The 23,936-nt window shown below is 41.7% G+C and overlaps 1 protein-coding gene across 1 annotated transcript in view; it reads right to left on the minus strand.

Moving 5' to 3' along the window:
- Positions 1–8,417: 8,417 nt before the first annotated feature.
- Positions 8,418–23,936, minus strand: part of mlycd (malonyl-CoA decarboxylase) — a 33,890-nt gene continuing 18,371 nt past the window's right edge. The window contains exon 5 of the mRNA XM_061970206.2: positions 8,418–9,417. Coding sequence (XP_061826190.1) covers positions 8,884–9,417 — 534 coding nt within the window. The 3' untranslated portion in view covers positions 8,418–8,883. The remainder of the gene's footprint in view (positions 9,418–23,936) is intronic.

The raw sequence follows: 23,936 nt of genomic DNA on the forward strand, positions 1-23,936 counted from the left end.
TTTGCTCAATATGTTGAAAAATATTCTTAAATTAAGTAAATGCTAGTGCCATTATCTTGATATAATCAATCAGTCAGTCAGTTTGGACAAACCTCAAACAAAATCTCATTGTTCATGTATGACTTAAGTGTTATTATAACAATGACAATAAAGGAATTGATTGATTGATTGATTGATAATGATATGCGCTCGGCATCATGATTTTTTTTTTCAGGCTTGAAGTAATAAATTATTAATTTAAAAAAGCAGTTTTATACTTGTGAGTGTTGATGACACAGCTTTGCAACAGTTGATATTCTAGTTTCAAGCATATTTTACTCAATATAGGTCATCAAATCTCAGCAACAAGCTGTAATATCTTACTGAGATCATTTAGGACCAAAACCCTTAAAACAAGTAAAACACTCTAACATAAAATCTGCTTTGTGAGAAGAATTATCTTATCAGACAGAAGATAAGCAAATATCACCCTTATTTGAGATATTTAATCTTACTTAGATTTCAGTTTTTGTAGTTCATGATAACTGCTGGTTCAATGTTAGGCTTAGGTTTTAGCAGATGTGGCTATGGATTGATTCACGATAGTTTTTCTCCTTTTGAAGTGTACTGGAAAAACTGGAACATTTATCTTGAAAGTCCTTTTAAAAAGTGCCTGAATTTGGCCATGGAAAAGGTGTACGACCCCTGATATATTGACTCATATTGTGAACAGTCAGAATTTCAGCGTTTCATTAAGAGGGACAAGATGTGTCCATAAATCACATTTCAGTGCTGTAACTGCTCAGTGAGCAACTAATTTGTCTTGCCATTCCTTTGGGAAATACCCGACTGACAACTTTTAAGAAAATTAATTACTTTTTAACTACATCGCACAGGCTATTAAGATTTTTTTCCCCCCCATATGATGATTTGTTTTATAATTTAAATCTCCAGTTCTTTAAACACTGTTGTGGTCATTGATGTTCAGCCTGTCTGGAAGCTGTTTATTGTTTTTGAGCCACATTTTTTTTACTTACTACAAAGAGCCACCTCACACACACACACACACACACACACACACAGCTTTGATTGTGCGCTAATGACGCCTGACATACACTATGTTGCCAAAAGTATTTGGCCACCTGCCTTGACTCACATACGAACTTGAAGTGCCATCCCATTCCTAACCCATAACGTTCAATATGATGTCGGTCCACCTTTTGCAGCTATTACAGCTTCAGCTCTTCTGGGAAGGCTGTCCACAATGTTGCCGAGTGCGTTTATAGGAATTTTCCACCATTCTTCCAAAAGCGCATTGGTGAGGTCACACACTGATGTTGGTTGAGAAGGCCTGGCTCTCAGTCTCCGTTCTGAAGCATCCTAAAGGTGTTCAATCGCAGTGGTCCCCAACCACCGGGCCACGGCCCGGTACCGGTCCGCGGACCGATTGGTACCGGGCTGCACAAGAAATAAAAAAAAATAAAAAAAAATATGTATATATATATATATATTTTTTTTAAATTAAATCAACATAAAAAACACAATATATACATTATATATCAATATAGATCAATACAGTCTGCAGGGATACAGTCCGTAAGCACACATGATTGTATTTCTTTATCTAAAAAATAAAAAAATAAAATAAAAAAAAATGTAACCCCCAAACCTTAAACCCCCTTTGCTGGTTGTGTTTTGCCTTATTTTATGGACATTAAATCATGTTTTCCTGCACAAAGCCTGCCTTCTCTGCATCTTGGGGTTCGTCACCAACACTTTGTGACATGGACGAAGTGGCTGGGCAGAGGGAAGTCTGGGCTTCTCTGCTTAGGCTGGTGCCCCCGCGACCCGACCTCGGATAAGCCGGGGAAAATGGATGGATGGATGGATCAAACATGTTTAAATGAAATCTACCGGTAAATATTTGTTGCTCTGATAGTTTTTCTAATTAAGGCACCAATTTCATAACCTGACTCTCGCCAGACCCTTGTAGTTCGCTGTGCTCAACACAAGGGTCTGGGTTTGAAGGCATTGCAAACTCCTTTAAAATAGCAAAAAATAATGAACCAATCCGGATCACCGGGCGGGATTTCATAGATGTGACTTAGCGCCATAGCGACTGTTTGATTCAAACAACAATGGCGGCACGAAGCGAGGAGTCATGTGCTGACATTGATTCTGCTATTGCAATTGTTTTGTCGAATCTATCGAATATGAATTCTTTAAAGGCCTACTGAAATGCGATTTTCTTATTTAAACGGGGATAGCAGGTCCATTCTATGTGTCATACTTGATCATTTTGCGATATTGCCATATTTTTGCTGAAAGGATTTAGTAGAGAACATCGACGATAAAGTTTGCAACTTTTGGTCGCTGATAAAAAAGCCTTGCCTGTACCGGAAGTAGCGGACGATATGCGCGTGATGTCACAGGTTGTGGAGCTCCTCACATCTGCACATTGTTTACAATCATGGCCACCAGCAGTGGGAGAGATTCGGACCGAGAGAGCGACGATTTCCCCATTAATTTGAGCGAGGATGAAAGATTCGTGGATGAGGAAAGTGAGAGTGAAGGACTAGAGGGCAGTGGGAGCGATTCAGACAGGGAAGATGCTGTGAGAGGCGGGTGGGACCTGATATTCAGCTGGGAATGACTAAAACAATAAATAAACACAAGACATATATATACTCTATTAGCCACAACACAACCAGGCTTATATTTAATATGCCATAAATGAATCCCGCATAACAAACACCTCCCCCCTCCCGTCCATATAACCCGCCAATACAACTCAAACACCTGCACAACACACTCCCCAAAGTTACGTACAAGACATGCACATAGCGGCACGCACGTACGGGCAAGCGATCAAATGTTTGGAAGCCGCAGCTGCATGCGTACTCACGGTACCGCGTCTGCGTATCCAACTTAAAGTCCTCCTGGTAAGAGTCTCTGTTGTCCCAGTTCTCCACAGGCCAATGGTAAAGCTTGACTGTCATCTTTCGGGAATGTAAACAATGAAACACCGGCTGTGTTATCCGGCACAACAGTCAGGGGGTGCGTTATCCGGGACAACACCTGCTGCAATACACCGCTTCCCACCTACAGCTTTCTTCTTTGCTGTCTCCATTGTTCATTGAACAAATTGCAAAAGATTCACCAACACAGATGTCCAGAATACTGTGGAATTTTGCGATGAAAACAGACGACTTAATAGCTGGCCACCATGCTGTCCCAAAATGTCCTCTACAACCCGTGACGTCACGCGCAGGCGTCATCATACCGAGACGTTTTCAGCAGGATATTTTGCGCGAAATTTAAAATTGCACTTTAGTAAGCTAACCTGGCCGTATTGGCATGTGTTGCAATGTTAAGATTTCATCATTGATATATAAACTATCAGACTGCGTGGTCGGTAGTAGTGGGTTTCAGTAGGCCTTTAAAAGATGAACAGAGAACGGTTTGAAGGCATTTATTGGTTGCAAGGATGTTGTGGCTCTTTGGATTTCCCTGCGACACTCTCATCAGCGTCACGGGTTGATTCCGATGTGAGTGGTTGAAGTAGCAACGTCATTCAAGATAACGGACAAGTGGTTTATCCAATCACATACAATGATGAAATACATCTCCCATTGAGAAGTCCCAGATCCTTGTGTGGAGCTCAGCGAACTACAAGGATCTGGCGAAAGTCAGGTTACCAATTTAATTGATTATAGAAAAACACTCAATTATTACATTTTATTTAAAAAAAGAAAGAAAGTGCAGCACCCAATCTTTACAAAATGTGATTATTACATTATAATCTGAAAATGCATCGTTACAATTCCTCTCCCGCATGAAGCGGCGTGACAGTTCTTCGCGTCTGCCACATACATCATACCCCATTTCTGTGGCGGGTGTTGTTGTTATTTCATAAAGTGTCCTCATGAGCGCCTTCAGGCACATTCCTGGAACAACTGCCCTTTTTTTTAAACGCTCTTTACTCTCCCCCCACCCCCTCTTCTTGACAATTGAACATCAATCTCACCGTTTACTTTAATTTTATTTCTCACTCCATTAGTTTCAGGACATAGAGCAGCGCAGTGAGAAGAAGAAAGGCAACAGAAGTATGGGGGTGGGGGGGGGGGGGGGGGGGGGGGGGGAGAGAGGAAGAAAAAAAAGTTTGGCTCCTTGGAGACACAAAATGTAATTTCACAGTCAACTTGTTGTGATGTATTATTGCACAACAATGGGCTGTGGGCTGACATGAGCGCTGTTTGGCACCTGCATGGAGCTCTTAGAACATCAGTGATGGCTCTCTGGGGGAGGTTCCTGCTGTGCGCGTCTGCAGAGTTATCTGCAGAAAAAGGGCGAGAACAAAGGCTTTGGCCGCGTCCTGCTGCTTCAAGGTGAGATTTGCGGACCATGAAGGTCATGACACGAAGCACGTGGGATAATTATTTATAGCAAAATCTTCTGTTGACTTCTTTTGAGGGACATTTGTAGTCTGGATCCATTTGCAGGGGTAGGCGGTATGACAGCAGGTGTCTCTTACTGCGAAACAATTCAACCGAGTGTAAAGCTCATTTATTCCAGTAGCTGCGCACCCCCATTGTTCCTATTTCACCATTACACACGCTGTTATCCTGGAACATGCTAAATCATGGAGCGATTCATTGGCTGCGGTTTCTCAGCCGGGGAAACCTCGACTAGGAATTAAAGCTAACCTATGAATTCACTGTACTGCAAACATCAGATAGGTAACCGTTAGCAACTGACCACTTCTCGGGGAATTCCACACCGAGCTGTCGATCGAAAAATGCATTCCTTCTATCATCCTCTGGGCCCAGTTTTTCAAAGATAATCTGATTGAATTTTTGAAAAAAAAAAATCACATAATCCAATGTTGGTTTTAATCTGGATTTAACCCTCAGTTTGTCTTGTTCAAAACTTCTCCGTAGGGTTGGGAAACATTTGATCCAAATGAAACGGGATCATTCTGATTTTGGTGGATTCAGAGGATCTCAGGACAAAAATGTGATTTAAATCAAATTCTATCACATGTAGAGTTGCATCCGGAAAGTATTCACAGCGCTCCACTTTTGTTATGTTACAGCCTTATTCCAAAAAAGAATACATTCATTTTCGTCCTCAAAATTCCACAGACAATACCCCATAATGACGATGTAAAAATATTGTTTTTGTTTAATTTTGCAAATGTATTAAAATAAAACAATCACATGTACAAACCCAAAACCAGTGAAGTTGGCACGTTGTGTAATTCGTAAATAAAAACAGAATACAATGATTTGCAAATCCTTTTTCAACTTATGCAAAGACAAGATATTTAATGTTCGAACTGAGAAACTAATTTTTTTTTGCAAATATTCGTTAACTTAGAATTTAATGGCAACACATTGCAAAAAAGTTAGCACAGGGGCATTTTTACCACTGTGTTACATGGCCTTTCCTTTTAACAACACTCAGTAAACGTTTGACAACTGAGGAGACCAATTTTTGAAGCTTTTCAGGTGGAATTCTTTCCCGTTCTTGCTTGATGTACAGCTTAAAATGTTCAACAGTCCGGGGGTCTCCGTTGTCGTATTTTAGGCTTCATAATGCGCCACACATTTTCAATGGAAGACAGGTCTTGACTACAGGCAAGCGTGGCTTACTATGAAGCCACGCTGTTGTAACACGTGGCTTGGCATTGTCTTGCTGAAATAAGCAGGGGCGTCCATGATAACGTTGCTTGGATGGAAGCATATGTTGCTCCAAAACCTGTATGCACCTTTCAGCATTAATGGTGCCTTCACAGATGTGTACGTTACCCATGCCTTGGGCACTAATACACCCCCATACCATCACAGATGCTGGCTTTTGAACTTTGCACCTAGAAAAATTCAGATGGTTCTTTTCCTCTTTGTTCCGGAGGACACGACGTCCACAGTTTCTAAAAACAAATTTGAAATGTGGACTCGTCAGACCACAGAACACTTTTACACTGTGCATCAGTCCATCTTAGATGAGCTTGGCGGCGTTTCTAGTGTTCTGGGTGCTCTGTTCCCAATTAGCCTGTTCACCTGTGGGATTTTCCAAATAAGTGTTTCTACTTTCTCAGTCATTTTTGCCACTTGTGCAAGCTTTTTTGAAACATGTTTAGAGGCATCAAATTCCTAATGAGCTAATATTTGCAAAAAATAACAAAAGTTTTCCAGCTTGAACGTTAAGTATCTTGTCTTTGCAGTCTATTCAATTGAATATAGGTTGAAAAGGATTTGCAAATCATTGTATTATGTTTTTATTTTACGATTTACACAACGTGCAAACTTCACTCCTTTTGGGTTTTGTACATAAGCATTCACATTATTTGCTCAATACTTTGTTGATGCACCGTTGGCAGTATATACAGCCTCAAGTCTTTTTGAAGACGATGCTACAAGCTCGGTACACATATCTTTGGGAGGTTTTGCCCATTATTCTTTGCAGCACCTCTCAAGCTCCATCAGGTTGGATGAGATGCATTGGTTTTCATCCAGGATGTCTCTGTACATTGCTGCATTCATCTTAGTCTAGTCAGGGAGGTGACCAATAACCTGATGGTCACTCTGTCAGAGCTACAGTATTACTCTGTGGAGAGAGGAGAACCTTCCAGAAGAACAACCATCTCTGCAGCAATCAGGCCTGTATGATATAGTCGCCAGACGGAAACCATTTCTTAGTAAATAGTTTGCCAAAATGCACCTGCAAGACTCTCAGACCATGAGAAAAAAATGATCTGGTCTGATCAGTGAAAGTTTGAACTCTTTGGCGTAAATGCCAGGCGTCATGTTTAAAGGAAACAGGCAACACTTATCGCCAGGCCAATACCATCCCTACAGTGAAACATGGTAATGGCAGCATCATGCTGTGGGGATGTTTTTCAGCGGCAGGAAATGGGAGACTAGTCAGGACAGACGGAAAGATGAATGCAGCAATGTACAGAGACATCCTGGATGAAAACCAATGCTTCTCATCCAACCTGATGGTGCTTGAGAGGTGCTGCAAAAAAGAAATGCCCAAAAGATAGGTGTGCCAAGCTTGTGGCATCGTATTCAAAAAGACTTGAGGCTTTGACTACTGCCAAAGGTGCATCAACAAACTATAGAGCAAAGGCTGTGAATACTTGTGCATGTGATTTATTTTTTTATTTTTGGTATTTTAAATACCTTTGCAAATAAAAAAAATAAAAATAAAAATAAAAATCACATTATGGGTCTGTAGACTTTTGAGTACAAAAATTAATGTATTCCTTTTTGGAATAAGGTTGTAACATAGCAAAATGTAGAAAAAGTGAAGTGCTGTGAACACTTCCCGGATGCACTGTACCTAATAATTTTTGAACTGATTTTTAAACCAAACAATTGAAAATTATACACTACCTAACACTACAGACTAGTAAGGTAGAAATAATGTCAAAATCAAACAAAATGTATTCAATTCTAACCCTAATTAGAAACCTAACATTTACAGATACTTCCAAAAAACCTTGTCCAAATATAGTTTCCGACAACGGCATCCCTGTGTTTTTCTTAAAGGGGAACATTATCACCAGACCTATGTAAGCGTCAATATATACCTTGACGTGAATTTTGGCGAATTAAACGCCTTTCTATTATTCGCTCTCGGAGCGATGACGTCACAACGTGACGTCGCATCGGGAAGCAATCCGCCATTTTCTCAAACACCGAGTCGAATCAGCTGTGTTATTTTCCGTTTTTTCGACTGTTTTCCGTACCTTGGAGATATCATGCCTCGTCGGTGTGTTGTCGGAGGGTGTAACAACACGAACAGGGACGGATTCAAGTTGCACCAGTGGCCCAAGGATGAGAAAGTGGCAAGAAATTGGACGTTTGTTCCGCACACTTTACCGACGAAAGCTATGCTACGACAGAGATGGCAAGAATGTGTGGATATCCTGCGACACTCAAAGCAGATGCATTTCCAACGATAAAGTCAAAGAAATCTGCCGCCAGACCCCCATTGAATCTGCCGGAGTGTGTGAGCAATTCAGGGACAAAGGTCCTCGGTAGCACGGCAAGCAATGGCGGCAGTTTGTTCCCGCAGACGAGCGAGCTAAATCCCCTGGATGTCTTGGCTCACACCGTCCCGAAGATGATCAAGAGAAGAATATCGACCCTAGCTTCCCTGGCCTGCTGACATGAGGGTATGTCTCCAGAATATATTAATTGATGAAAATTGGGCTGTCTGCACTCTCAAAGTGCATGCTGTTGCCAAATGTATTTCATATGCTGTAAACCTAGTTCATAGTTGTTAGTTTCCTTTAATGCCAAACAAACACATACCAATCGTTGGTTAGAAGGCGATCGCCGAATTCGTCTTCGCTTTCTCCCGTGTCGCTGGCTGTCGTGTCGTTTTCGTCGGTTTCGCTTGCATACGGTTCAAACCGATATGGCTCAATAGCTTCAGTTTCTTCTTCAATTTCGTTTTCGCTACCTGCCTCCACACTACAACCATCCGTTTCAATACATTTGTAATCTGTTGAATCGCTTAAGCCGCTGAAATCCGAGTCTGAATCCGAGCTAATGTCGCTATAGCTTGCTGTTCTTTCCGCCATGTTTGTTTGTGTTGGCTTCACTATGTGACGTCACAGGAAAATGGACGGGTGGTTAAAATCAGGCACTTTGAAGCTTTTTTTAGGGATATTGCGTGATGGGTAAAATTTTGAAAAAAACTTCGAAAATTATAATAAGCCACTGGGAACTGATTTTTAATGGTTTTAACAATTCTGAAATTGTGATAATGTTCCCCTTTAACGTTTAAAAGTTGAAATTTAAAGTTAGAATTTGAAACACATGGAATGTATATTTGCTTCTTTTTTTTAACAACTTGGCCTTGGAGATGTATCTTATATTTGTCAGTTTCTCATAGTTTGCTGTTCTTCTGAAACTGGGACACCAATCCCACGACTTGATCTGACGCCGTGATGACCTTATTCTGCAGGTAGAGGGCACTGTTTTTGGAGGTCTCGTTCAAGAAGTAGCGGTAGTTCACCATAATGCCACAAGAGTTAGCCACGCCTTTTGGGCTCGTGTCAGCATGCCAGTTGATCCTCCACATGGTGGCGCCATTTTGCAAGTGGAAATTGGCCACCGGGTTCAGCGCGTAGCCCCGCCTTTTCTCGCCGTAGAGATACCAGGCGCAGAGCCGCATTAGGACAGGCTCCAGGACACGGGAGAGACGTTCTGAGCGCATCCATTCGCTGGTGGCGATCAGCTTGCGAAGGGTATCCATGGTGCCGATGCCAGTGGCTTGCTCCACTTCACGCCACTCCTGCTCGGATAGGAGGTCCAAGCCGCGGCCTTCCTTCCTGTATTGGCTGAGGAGGCCTTGGAGCCACGAGGAGAAACCTGGGATGGGTGAGAGGCTCGAGAACTGCGCCATGTGGGGGAACTCGCTCTACAGGGAGAAAGGAGAAGGAAAAATACATCAACTATTTTTCTACAAAGACCAAAGTGGTATTGCATCATGATCCTGCTGATGAAAATGGATGACTCCTCGTCCAAAGTACTCTCAGCTTCAATGCCCAAATTTATCTTACACTCCACCCCAACTATTTTCTACACTGACCAATATGGAGAATGCACATATTTTTAAGTGTTCTTTCTTTATCTGTAGTCATGTTTGAAGCAGCTAATATTTTCCCATGTGTACACTTTGTGTTTTTTCCTTATGCTCGTTAGTGAACTCTGTGTTTCACCTTGAAGGCCTGGAATGTCTGTTAGGAGTATGATGTACTCCATTTTTGTGGAGGAGGCCTTATCGGTTTAGAACAGTGGTTCTATATGTAGATGCAAAATACGATAAGGATATCGCAACTGGCTCACCTTTACAGGTACTCGCCCCTGCACCATCTGTGAGCCTGTGGCCTTGCTCTCTTCATCTCTCCTTCCATCAAGGCACCGGCGGGACTCTGCATGGCAGGGACGTCCTCCTCCCTGAGCCAAGACTAAGCTTGACCGCATACCTCAACTGGACATGAGTTGGTTGGCATCAGCAGGTTCTCAAATGGGCACCCCCCATCATCAACGTTTCGTCGAATTAAGCCCATGACGCTTCGGAGGGGCTCGACGGCAGGTCCAGCGTCCTGGATCTACCCCTGCTGAATGCCACCCAACTCTATGTCCCTAGTGCTTCAGTAGGTCGGCTCTGCCACCACACCTTTCTTTGTATCCAAATCCAGCGTGATGCTTCCTCTGCCCTTTTAGTGGTGTTGGCTACCAGCCGCTTCCTAGCCAGCCTCTCGGTCCCTAGCAGTCCGAGGGCTCTCCAGAGCGACCGCCCCGCAAAACCTCTAGAGCCCACCTCCACTGGTAGGTTCCAGGCCTTCCATCCATTTTGCTGGCTCTCGAGGATGAGGGTTTGGTACTTCTTGAGCTTGCGTTCGTACGCCTCCTCCATCCTCTCTTCCCAAGGTATTGTCAGCTCGATAAGCTTAAAGTTAAAGTCCCAATGATTGTCACACACACACTAGGTGTGGTGATATTTGTCCTCTGCATTTGACCCATCCCCTTGATCACCCCCTGGGAGGTGAGGGGAGCAGTGGGCAGCAGCGGTGCCGCGCCCGGGAATCATTTTTGGTGATTTAACCCCCAATTCCAACCCTTGATGCTGAGTGCCAAGCAGGGAAGTAATGGGTCCCATTTTTATAGTCTTTGGTATGACTCGGCCGGGGTTTGAACTCACAACCTACCGATCTCAGGGCGGACACTCTAACCACTAGCACCACCTGTTTGGTTCCTCTAGACCACAGAACAATATCAGGTCTCAGGGTAGTGTGGGCTATCTCCTCTGTCCCTAGTGCTTCAGTAGGTCGGCTCTGCCACCACACCTTTCTTTGTATCCAAATCCAGCGTGATGCTTCCTCTGCCCTTTTAGTGGTGTTGGCTACCAGCCGCTTCCTAGCCAGCCTCTCGGTCCCTAGCAGTCCGAGGGCTCTCCAGAGCGACCGCCCCGCAAAACCTCTACAGCCCACCTCCACTGGTAGGTTCCAGGCCTTCCATCCATTTTGCTGGCTCTCGAGGATGAGGGTTTGGTACTTCTTGAGCTTGCGTTCGTACGCCTCCTCCATCCTCTCTTCCCAAGGTATTGTCAGCTCGATAAGCTTAAAGTTAAAGTCCCAATGATTGTCACACACACACTAGGTGTGGTGATATTTGTCCTCTGCATTTGACCCATCCCCTTGATCACCCCCTGGGAGGTGAGGGGAGCAGTGGGCAGCAGCGGTGCCGCGCCCGGGAATCATTTTTGGTGATTTAACCCCCAATTCCAACCCTTGATGCTGAGTGCCAAGCAGGGAAGTAATGGGTCCCATTTTTATAGTCTTTGGTATGACTCGGCCGGGGTTTGAACTCACAACCTACCGATCTCAGGGCGGACACTCTAACCACTAGCACCACCTGTTTGGTTCCTCTAGACCACAGAACAATATCAGGTCTCAGGGTAGTGTGGGCTATCTCCTCTGGGAATTTGAGCTGCTTCTTCAGGTCGGCCCGCATCTCCCAGTTGTTTGCCATTTCTTAACCTTGTTGGAGGTACCGAACCCCACCAGTTTCATATGCACATTCACCGAACTCTTCTTTAGTGAAAAATATAAAAATATTTTTTAAATTCAAGACAAAGTTATATGTTTGTTTTACTGGTGCATAAAATGAACCGTGCATGAACATCACCTTGTTCAAAGAACAAAACCAACACAGTGCATGAACTCACCACAAATTACACACCTGCAAATCAGATGGAAAATTAGAGGGAACATTGTTTGGAGGTATCCATAATACGCCGATAGGGGGAAGTTTTTATTTACACGATGAGTCGGGTGCGTCTTGACCTGCGCTCGATCGAACCCAGGTTAAGAACCACTGGATTAGAACAACCAGGCTGTATTTCTAAGCGGGAGGGGGCTGTTTTCGTCCTAAATAAGATGACTCTTTCTGTCTGATTTTTAGACCACGTCTTGCTGCTGCTATTATCGCATTGTAAGGGCTGGTCTCCTAAAGCTTTAGTAAAACTTGGTAGTATTGCTATTCTGTCTTGGTGGTCCTTCTTACTTAACATATATGTCATCCGAAAGAACTTGGGATTGACCGGTGTGTTTTATTCTCTGAGAGGAAGACCGGTCGACGCCACGTTCATTCACCCCCCCCTCTTCTCTGCACATCCTGGCACTGATAAATGAGAGTGTGATGCTGTAGGCTGAGGTGAGAAAAGCTGCAAACCATAGCGGAAGTGTCAGACAACCCCAAGAGAGCAAAGTTTGTGTTTGTTTGGCTCAATGTGCCGCCTCAATTTTAACCTACCCTCTATCAGGAAATGGCTTTTTCTAGCCTGGAATATAACACAGCATCATGACGCCAGTGCAAGTAACTCGCTCCTCCTCCAAAACTTCAGGCAAAATTGTAACCTCACGTCAATGGCGACTCGACCCACAGCCATAATTAGCTGACTTTTTTAGATAAAATACATTCTTAGCTTTTTTTGTATTTATGCAGCCTACTCAGTGGCCTAGTGGTTAGAGTGTCCGCCCTGAGATAGGTTGTGAGTTCAAACCCCGGCCGAGTCATACCAAAGACGATAAAAATGGGACCCATTACCTCCCTGTTTGGCACTCAGCATCAAGGGTTGGAATTGGGGGTTAAATCACCATAAATGATTCCCGGGCGCGGCCACCGCTGCTACCCACTGCTCCCCTCACCTCCCAGGGGGTGATCAAGGGTGATGGGTCAAATGCAGAAAATAATTTCGCCCCACCTCGTGTGTGTGTGACAATCATTGGTACTTTAACTTAACTTTAACTTTAACTTTGCCAGGCCCTATCTCTCAATAGTAAAGCATCATTTAAAACCACCCCCAATATCTCTTTGTCCTCTCCATTTCTGGCATTTCCTGAAAGGTTTCATCAAAATTTGCCCATAACTTTTTTGTTATGTTGCTAACCAACTAAAAAACAGACAAGCCCGAGCGAATACGTAACCTCCTGGCAGGGATAACAATGGTTATTAATGGTTACTAATGTCTCAATCAAGGTACATCCTTTTAGCATTCAGCTTCTAAAAGCTATTGCCCATCCACCTTGTGTTCGGGCTGGAAAATATAAGGTTCTGAAAAAGAGAGGCTCGGGGAAATCAAGCTAAAAAAATATGATGATGAACTCGAAAAGTGCCATACCGGAAGAATGCTCTACAGCAGGGTGCCTCAAATGTGGTCCTGCCCTTTGACACACTTTCCCTTTGGCCCTTGAAGGCAGAACATTTGGGCACTTTTGGGGCCGAGGAAGGCGACAGTTGCAACGATCTTCTGTTTTGGCGATGTACATCCATCTTGTTCTTCACTTTGTTTCTGATGCCAACCAATTATTTCTTCTTCTTTTTTGTGCCTGTGTGCTGTTTTCCGTAGCAGGAGAAAGAAGCACCGCCTACTGAGTCCTCATTGGGTCACATGGTTACTTTCAATATGATTTGCGTATTTATAAGGGGGCGTGCCCTGGGCATTTCAAGTAGATTTTTATTTTTTGTATTAATCAATCCAACAAAATTACCCACAATAATACAATTCCAATTCCAATTCCAAATCCCGACCCAGGAACACCCAGAATAGCAATCAACAGAGCATATGAGAGGACACACAAACATGACACAAAACAATCCAAAAGAAGTCAAACAAAAATGAATAATATCAACAACAGTATCAATATTAATAATAATTCCAACTTAGCAGTGATTAGCAGCCCATCCATCCATCCATTTTCTACCGCTTGTCCCTTTTGGGGTCGCGGAGGGTGCTGGAGCCTATCTCAGCTGCATTCGGGCGGAAGGCGGGGTACACCCTGGACAAGTCGCCACCTCATCGCAGAGCCAACACAGATAGACAGACAACATTCACACACTAGGGCCAATTTAGTGTTGCCAATAGACCTTTCCCCAGGTGCATGTCTTTGGAGGTGGGAAGAAGCCAGAGTACCCGGAGCCATTTATAAAAAAAATAAAAAAATAAAAAAGTAGATTGTGATGTAACAAGGAAACGTTCTTAGCTTTGTGCGTGCGTACATCTGAATTTGTACTTCCAAAAGTGTCTTCTGGATTTGATCGTAGATCCATTTTTAGTAGGCAAGCCACGCAACTCTCCTATGCTCTATAGCAGACCTAGACAAAATACGGCCCGCGGGCCACATGCGGCCCATTAAGATTTTCAATCCGGCCCGCCGGACGTCCTACGTAATTTTTTTAGACCTTTAACATCAAAACTGTCGCCACCATTATGATGTGCAGTGCTGTTTTTAATTGACCGTAAGTCAAATCTGCGCTTTTGAGTGTTATACGAGTTATTACGGTAATCTACGTCACAGCAGCTCAGACCAGGAACAAAGCAGAGTGGGCTGGGTTTGTTTTCAGAGCAGCCGGCCCCAAACGCTTGTGTCAGGAACAGATGCGGAAGCAAATTTTGCATAAAAGTGATAATATATCATATTGTAGGTGTTTATTACCCTTTGCATTCATATTTCGCTGTTTGCTACATTTTCCTTGTGTTTTGCTTGATTGTAAACTATGTCTATGGAGGAGCGATGTTCATATGTTGTTAATATTCAGTGTTTTATTGTTCATTGTTAATATTGTAAATCCCAGTTTCTTAACTTCATTGTACATTTTGGGTAGGGCTGTGAATCTTTGGGTGTCCAACAATTCAATTCAATATCGATTCTTGGGGTCACGATTCGATTCAAAATCGATTTTTTTCAATTCAACACGATTTTCGATTCGAAAACGATTTTTTTTCCCAATTCAAAACGATTCTCTATTCATTCAATACATAGGATTTCAGCAGGATCTACCCCAGTCTGCTGACATGCAAGCAGAGTAGTAGATTTTTGTAAAAAGCTTCTATAATTGTAAAGGACAATGTTTTATCAACTGATTGCAATAATGTAAATTTGTTTTAACTATTAAATGAACCAAAAATATGACTTATTTTATCTTTGTGAAAATATTGGACACAGTGTGTTGTCAAGCTTATGAGATGCGATGCAAGTGTAAGCCACTGTGACACTATTGTTATTTTTATTTTTATAAATGTCTAATGATAATGTCAATGAGGGATTTTTAGTCACTGCTATGTTGAAATTGTAACTAATATTGATACAGTTGTTGATAATATTCATTTTTGTTTCACTACTTTTGGTTTGTTCTGTGTCGTGTTTGTGTCTCCTCTCAATTGCTCTGTTTATTGCAGTTTTGAGTGTTGCTGGGTTGGGTTTGGTTTTGGAATTGGATTGCATTGTTATGGTATTGCTGTGTATTGTTTTGTTGGATTGATTAATTTAAAAAAATAAAAAATAAAATAATATTAAAAAAAAAAAAATCGATTTAAAAAAAAATGAGAATCGTGCACAACGTTAGAATCGCGATTCGAATTCGAATCGTTTTTTTTTTTTACCCACAACCCTAATTTTGAGTGCCCCATTCAGTAAAAAAACGTAAAATTCCATTTCTTTTATTTGAGGTGGTCTGTCATAACTTTTTTAGAACTCTATCAGACATTGTGACTTTTGGTATTAGTGTTCCTGAAAAAAAGGGACCCAAACACACATACTGTACAGCAGATTTTTACAGCTCAATGTGTATATATAATGTATACACACATACACATTGGCCCCCCAGAGTCAAAATATTTGCCCAGCTCTGGCCTATTTAGTCCTCAATGGGCAGCAGCGTTATCTGTCACATGGCTACTTTCAATATGATTTGCGTATTTATAAGGGGGCGTGGCCTGGGTCTGCTGAGCCACACACACACATATGAGGTCAATTTCAAGTAGATAGACTTAGACTTCCTTTTTATTGTCATTCAAATTTGAACTTTACAGCACAGATAACAACAAAATTTCGTTACATTAGCTCATGGTAGTGCAGGATAAAAAAAGCAATAAGGTGCATGTATAAATAAATAAATATATATAAATAATATATAAATATATATATAAAATAAATAAATAAATAAATAGATTACTGTACAGATAAATATATTGCACTTTTTCAAATGCGTCCACGTTTATGGATGCATGTTATATTGTCTTTTTTATTCCAGCGAGTTAATCCATTTTGGGGGGAGTTGAGGGGATAATTTAATTATGATGCGTTCAAGAGTCTTACGGCTTGAGGGAAGAAGCTGTTACAGAACCTGGAGGTTCTGCTTCGGAGGCTGCGGAACCTCTTTCTAGAGTCCAGCAGTGAAAACAGTCCTTGGTGGGGTCGTGAGGAGTCTTTGCAGATTTTCTGAGCCCTGGTCAGGCAGCGGCTTTTTGCGATCTCCTGGATAGGAGGAAGAGGGTCCTCATGATCTTTTCCGCCGTCCTCACCACTCTCTGGAGAGACTTCCAGTCTGAGGCACTGCAGGCTCCAGTCCAGACAGAGATGCTGTTGGTCAGCAGGCTCTATATAGTGCCTCTGTAGAATGTGCTGAGAATGGGGGGAGGGAGCTGTGCTCTTTTCATCCGACGCAAAAAGTGCATGCGCTGCTGAGCTCTTTTACAAGAGCTCCGGTGTGTAGGGACCAGGTTATATTGTCAGTTATCTGCACCCCCAGGAACTTGGGGCTGCTTACTATCTCCACCGCTGTGCTGTTGATGTAGAGTGGAGCGTGGATGGACTGGTGCTTCCTGAAGTCGACGATGATCTCCTTGGTCTTGTCGACATTCAGGACCAGGTTGTTGGTTCTGATTGTGATGTAACAAGAAAATGTGCTTGGATTTGTGCGTGCGTACATCTGAATTTTTACTTGCAAAAGTGTCTTCTGGGTTTGAGCGTAGATCCACTTTTAGGAGGAAAGATTTGCAACTCTCCCATGTTCTATAGGGTGGTGCAACCTCCTCCCCTCACTTTAAAACATGGCTCTGACCTTTTCTTTTCCTCGCTATTCTTTTCTCCATCATCAATTTGGAGTGCACTTCTCCTCTCTTTGACTTCCCCACAGGTAAATCTCTATCACACAGTCTCTGTCATCATCTGTGCAGCACCAAGGGTAGAGCAACACTTACACTGCCAAGGTGAGTGGTCAACACATCTCTGTTTGGAGGAATGGTTTTTCAATAAAAAGCAATGCTCAAAACAGCATTTGAAACTACAAATTGCCTTTCAAGCATTTGTAGCTGAAAACACCATGCAGACACACTTTCTGGCATTTGATGAAAAAAAATCAAAAAAGTGCTACTGCCATGTAGAATTCAGCTCCGTGTTGGTATTTGTCACTGAAACTGTCACATCTGGTTAGTCGGATGTTGCGAGCACAACAAACAAAACAAGGTTTTTTTTTTTGACCCCAGCTATCTCAGGCGCCCTTTTAGATGTCATCCAACTCGCTCTAACAAAAGAAAATCAATTGAACGGTTGAGGAAGATGAGATTGGAAATGTGACTTGTGTGAGTGCTAAGAAGCAAAACTGCTTTGTAGGCTCATCACTTTGCAACTTCACAACTTAAAGGGGAACATTATCACCAGACCTATGTAAGCGTCAATATATACCTTGATGTTGCAGAAAAAAGACCAAATATTTTTTTAACCGATTTCCGAACTCTAAATGGGTGAATTTTGGCGAATTAAACGCCTTTCTATTATTCGCTCTCGGAGCGTTGTGACGTCACATCGGGAAGCAATCCGCCATTTTCTCAAACACATTACAAACACCGAGTCAAATCAGCTCTGTTATGTTCCGTTTTTTCGACTGTTTTCCGTACCTTGGAGACATCATGCCTCGTCGGTGTGTTGTCAGAGGGTGTAACAACACGAACAGGGACGGATTCAAGTTGCACCAGTGGCCCAAAGATGCAAAAGTGGCAAGAAATTGGACGTTTGTTCCGCACACTTTACCGACGAAAGCTATGCTACGACAGAGATGGCAAGAATGTGTGGATATCCTGCGACACTCAAAGCAGATGCATTTCCAACTATAAAGTCAAAGAAATCTGCCGCCAGACCCCCAGGAAAAGAGAGCGGATGAGGGTATGTCTACAGAATATATTAATTGATGAAAACTGGGCTGTTTGCACTCTCAAAGTGCATGTTGTTGCCAAATGTATTTCATATGCTGTAAACCTAGTTCATAGTTGTTAGTTTCCTTTAATGCCAAACAAACACATACCAATCGTTGGTTAGAAGGCGATCGCCGAATTCGTCCTCGCTTTCTCCCGTGTCGCTGGCTGTCGTGTCGTTTTCGTCGGTTTCGCTTGCATACGGTTCAAACCGATATGGCTCAATAGCTTCAGTTTCTTCATCCGTTTCAATACATGCGTAATCTGTTGAATCGCTTAAGCCGCTGAAATCCGAGTCTGAATCCGAGCTAATGTCGCTATAAACTTGCTGTTCTATCCGCCATGTTTGTTTGTATCGGCATCACTATGTGACGTCACAGGAAAATGGACGGGTGTATATAACGATGGTTAAAATCAGGCACTTTGAAGCTTTTTTTAGGGATATTGCGTGATGGGTAACATTTTGAAAAAAACTTCGAAAAATAAAATAAGCCACTGGGAACTGATTTTTAATGGTTTTAACCCTTCTGAAATTGTGATAATGTTCCCCTTTAAGGATTGTAACCGGTTATACCAAAGCACACTTAATAAAACTCAGACATCCACTCAGGCTATATGGCAGACTTGGGCAAATTAAGGCCCGTTAAGCTTTCCAATCTAGCCTGCCGGACATTCCCAAATAAGTTTTTTAGATCTTTAAGATGGAAACTGTAGTTGCCATTATGATGTGCAGTGATGTTTTCAAATGACCGTAAGTTTTGAACTATACAAAGTATTTCAATGGTTGGACTATGCGCTTTTGCATGATATACTAGTTACTACGGTAATCTAATTAGTTACCGTAGTATGAGAATCTAATTACTTACTATGGTCATCTAATTAGTTACTATGGTAATCTAAGTCACAGTAGCTCAGACGAGGCACCAAGCAGTGTGGGTGGGGAGCGTTTCCACAGAGTGTTTCCAAAGTGTCAGCCTGAAATGCGGGTGTCAGGGACAGACGTGGAAGGAGATTTTTACAACAAACTTCTAAAGCTTAGTGACATATCAGATGTATCAGACTGTAGGTGGGTTTATTTTTTACCCTTCGCGTTCATATTTCGCTGTGTTTGTTGCATTTTTGTCGCGTTCCACTTGATTGTAAAATATGTCCATCGAGAGGGGGTGTGACGTTCATATGTTGTCAATATTCAGTGTTTTATCGTTCATACTTAACATTGTAAATCACACTTTCTTTATTTTCATGTACATTCTGGTTGTCTCATTCTGTAAATATTGTTTAAATTCCATTCCGTTTTTAAGGCATTCTGTCATAACGTTTTTAGCATTCAATCATACATTATTGTGAGGTTTTGTATTAGTGTTCCTAAAAATAGATGTGGCCATGTGACATCGTTTTCCCAAATCTTGTGGTTTTCGAAGCATAGTAGTGCATTTTATATTATAAAAAGCATTACCTCCTCCATTGGCAGAGTTTGCCTTCTCTCATTAACACATTATACACACTATATGAGTGTTGCCAACTTGCAAATGTGCCACGGCCAATTAAACAAATTTGATGATTACGTTGTTACTTCTACAAATTTTAAAGCCCCACGACCACTGCCATAAATAGACTACAGTTTGGTGGGAAACACAATGATATAATGGAAAGGTTCCAATCCACCGCTTTCGTTCAGGGTAACAAGTGAGCTAGAGTGTATTCCAGCTGACTCTAGGCAGGAGGAGGGGTACGCCCTGGATTGGTCACCAGTCTCCAAGAAACACGACCATTCATACCTCTTATGGACAATTAAGAGTGTCCAATTTGCCTAACATGCATGTTTTTGGAGAGTGGGAGGGAGTTGCATTCATGCCTTGATTATCAAAGATGTTGGTAATGTACCCTATGATACTTAAACCAAATACCGTATTTTTCGGACTATAAGTCGCAGTTTTTTTCATAGTTTGGCCGGGCTCCAGTGCGACTTATATGTTTTTTTCCTTTTTTATTATGCATTTTCGGCAGGTGCGACTTATACTCCGGTGCGACTTATACTAAGAAAAATATGGTACATGCTTTTGATAATCTGTACATTTCGTGTTGATATACATATAATTGCATGGGGACACATTCTCTGGGCCCACATAATAATCATGCTAAAATAATATGTATCCCATTCTAACTGCATGTGTGATTATTGAAATTAGTCCAAATTCACAAGTTTTGTTGAAGATGACGCTACATATGCACAGAATGAACCACATGATGTGAGGAAAATTGAGTCAATTACATTCTGTAATTTGATATTTATATTATTATTCATTTCATTTTCGGATTAATTAGAAATTAGAGGACCAATGGGATTATTCGAAAACTCTGCGAGACTCAATTCCATTTATTTGACTGATAAACATTATCACATCAGTTATTCCTAAAGTATAAATAACGACAGATTAAGATAGGATGTTCATAACCGCAACATGTAAGTGTGCATTTTCAGAATGTGATTGTTCTATTTTTAAACAAAGAAAACAATCTGAAGTTGTCTTTATTTTTAGGTAATCATGCCACTAACATGAATTTGACACCACTGGACTAGAAGGTTTACTGTGTTCATTTATTTCTGTTGTGGAATAAACGCATTCAGGGGCTGAGAGCGATGCACAGAGTGAACCCTCCTGCGCCCCGTTTAGAAGCAACAGACACAGAAAACAAACGTACGTACATGGCAATTTATCGATGTCAGCAAAATTATCAAATTCAATTTCATTTATTGTTCGATGAATTGCCCTTAGTGGGATATAGTTGGATTTGTTAGAGCTGCAATAATGATAATAAATGGCTATTTTCACTCGGTGAGGTAATTTTTCTGTGACTGCAGACGATGACCTTGAATAGATGCATTAGTCATTTGAGATCTTTAAAAAAAACCGAAAAAACAAAACTTAAGTACCGCTTTTCTGGCCTTCAACAAACAACCTTGAGATAAGTGATAGAATAGAATAGAAAGTACTTTATTGATCCCTGGGGGAAATTCAGCACCACAGTTCGCTCACAATAAACAATAAACACTTTGTATTTATATTATTAACATGTGAAAAATACCTGTCTATTATACAACATTACTCACATGTGAATAATATAAATAGAGCCTATTATACATTTAAGTACAGTCAAGAAGGAACATATGCATTATACAGTCAAAAGTGATAAACTATACTCTTACTAATCCATACGTTACTATGAATTAAAATCGGCTTGCAATGCTCAGAAATGGTGCACTATAAAGGCGTATTTCCCATCTGGTGGGCACAGTGGCTTCTGATGCTCCATTCAATGTTCCAATCATTTCACAAGTGCTCGCTGGAGGAGGCTGACGTGAAGGGCTCTTCTGAGCTTATTGAGAGGGACGGATGGGATTTCATTTCTGTCGCTATCTGGTAACAACTGGTTTGTTGATGTGTTTATGCATCCATTTTGGAGTGTGCAAGCAAATGCTCAAATAGGCGGGAGATTAATTCATTAGTGTGGAGAGCCTTCAAAGTTATGAAGAGCAACAAAACAAAAATTGTGCCTGCCAATGCTAAGTGCACAATAGAAAAACCCTTTACCACAAGGGCTCACCTGAAGGTTGCACTCTCATGGAGGTTAGTGGTGGGACAAGTTGTTCCTGCAGCGTATACAAAAATCCACACTTAAGAGGAGACAGCAGCAGCATCAGTTCAAAGGGCAAGGCCACGGTACGCTATTGATTCACTATGAATTGCAAACTCTTTGTGGCATTGGGCTGAAAGGGTAGCGCGGTATACAAACCCCGTTTCCATATGAGTTGGGAAATTGTGTTAGATGTAAATATAAACGGAATACACTGATTTGCAAATCATTTTCAACCCATATTCAGTTGAATATGCTACAAAGACAACATATTTGATGTTCAAACTGATAAACATTTTTTTTTTTTTGCAAATAATCATTAACTTTAGAATTTGATGCCAGCAACACGTGACAAAGAAGTTGGGGAATGTGGCAATACATACTGATAAAGTTGAGGAATGCTCATCAAACACTTATTTGGAACATCCCACAGGTGAACAGGCAAATTGGGAACAGGTGGGTGCCATGATTGGGTATAAAAGTAGATTCCATGAAATACTCAGTCATTCACAAACAAGGATGGGGCGAGGGTCACCACTTTGTCAACAAATGCGTGAGCAAATTGTTGAACAGTTTAAGAAAAACCTTTCTCAACCAGCTATTGCAAGGAATTTAGGGGTTTCACCATATCATCAAAGGGTTCAGAGAATCTGGAGAAATCACTGCACGTAAGCAGTTAAGCCTGTGACCTTCGATCCCTCAGGCTGTACTGCATCAACATCAGTGTGTAAAGGATATCACAGGAACACTTCAGAAACTCACTGTCAGTAACTACAGTTGGTCGCTACATCTGTAAGTGCAAGTTAAAACTCTACTATGCAAGGCAAAAACAGTTTATCAACAACACGCAGAAACGCCGTCGGTTTCGCTGGGCCTGAGCTCATCTAAGATGGACTGATACAAAGTGGAAAAGTGTTCTGTGGTCTGACGAGTCCACATTTCAAATTGTTTTTGGAAACTGTGGACGTTGTGTCCTCCAGACCAAAGAGGAAAAGAACCATGCGGATTGTTCTAGGCGCAAAGTTGAAAAGCCAGCATCTGTGTTGGTATGGGGGTGTATTAGTGCCCAAGACATGGGTAACTTACACATCTGTGAAGGCGCCATTAATGCTGAAAGGTACATACAGGTTTTGGAGCAACATAAGTTGCCATCAAAGCAACGTTATCATGGACGCCCCTGCTTATTTCAGCAAGACAATGCCAAGCCACGTGTTACGTCAACGTGGCTTCATAGTAAAAGAGTGCGGGTACTAGACTGGCCTGCCTGTAGTCCAGACCTGTCTTCCATTGAAAATGTGTGGCGCATTATAAAGCCTAAAATACCACAACTGAATGTTGAACAACTTAAGCTGTACATCAAGCAAGAATGGGAAATAATTCCACCTGAGAAGCTTAAAAAATGTGTCTCCTCAGTTCCCAAACGTTCACTGAGTGTTGTTAAAAGGAAAGGCCATGTAACACATTGGTGAACATGCCCTTTCCCAACTACTTTGGCACGTGTTGCAGCCATAAAATTCTAAGTTAGTTATTATTTGCAAAAAAAAAAGAAAAGTTTATGAGTTTGAACATCAAATATGTTGTCTTTGTAGTGCATTCAATTGAATATGGGTTGAAAAGGATTTGCAAATCATTGTATTCCGTTTATATTTACATCTAACACAATTTCCCAACTCATATGAAAACGGGGTTTGTAATATGCCATGTTTGTTATGACGCATACCAGCAAAAAACAGACATGTTTGGAAATAATAATGGACATTCTTCTTTGATTTGTGTTATTTTATGTCAAGTGTTTTTTATTGCAGGACCCATACTGCTTGTTGAGAAGAGCCGTGCCTTATTTTTAGTGTGTTGGCATTTTCCTGTGTTTGATGATTTAGTTCCGATCTCGCGTTCTTATTTTGGTTTCTCTTCCTGTTTTAGTTTGTCCTTCCTGAAGCAACTTGACTCTTGCCTTGGAGCACTGCTAGGTCCACCTGAGTTGAGTTAGTAATCAACAGCTTATTTAAGCGAGCCTCACGGTTTAATCAGCGCTCGAGAATTGACTGCTGCGTCACGCTGTTCGTTCTTTTCACACCTCAGCGTAAGTGTAGTCTTGTTTTAAGTTTCCGTATAGTCTTTTTGTGCGCTCCTAACTGCACTTGTGTTCTGTTTTACGTGCACATCCCTGCACGTGTTTGTGTAGAGTTTGACTACTGGTGTAATTAAAGGGGAACATTATCACCAGACCTATGTAGGCGTCAATATATACCTTGATGTTGCAG

This window comes from Nerophis lumbriciformis, linkage group LG10 (genome assembly GCF_033978685.3).
Source record: "Nerophis lumbriciformis linkage group LG10, RoL_Nlum_v2.1, whole genome shotgun sequence".
NCBI classification, from domain to species: Eukaryota; Metazoa; Chordata; class Actinopteri; order Syngnathiformes; family Syngnathidae; genus Nerophis; species Nerophis lumbriciformis.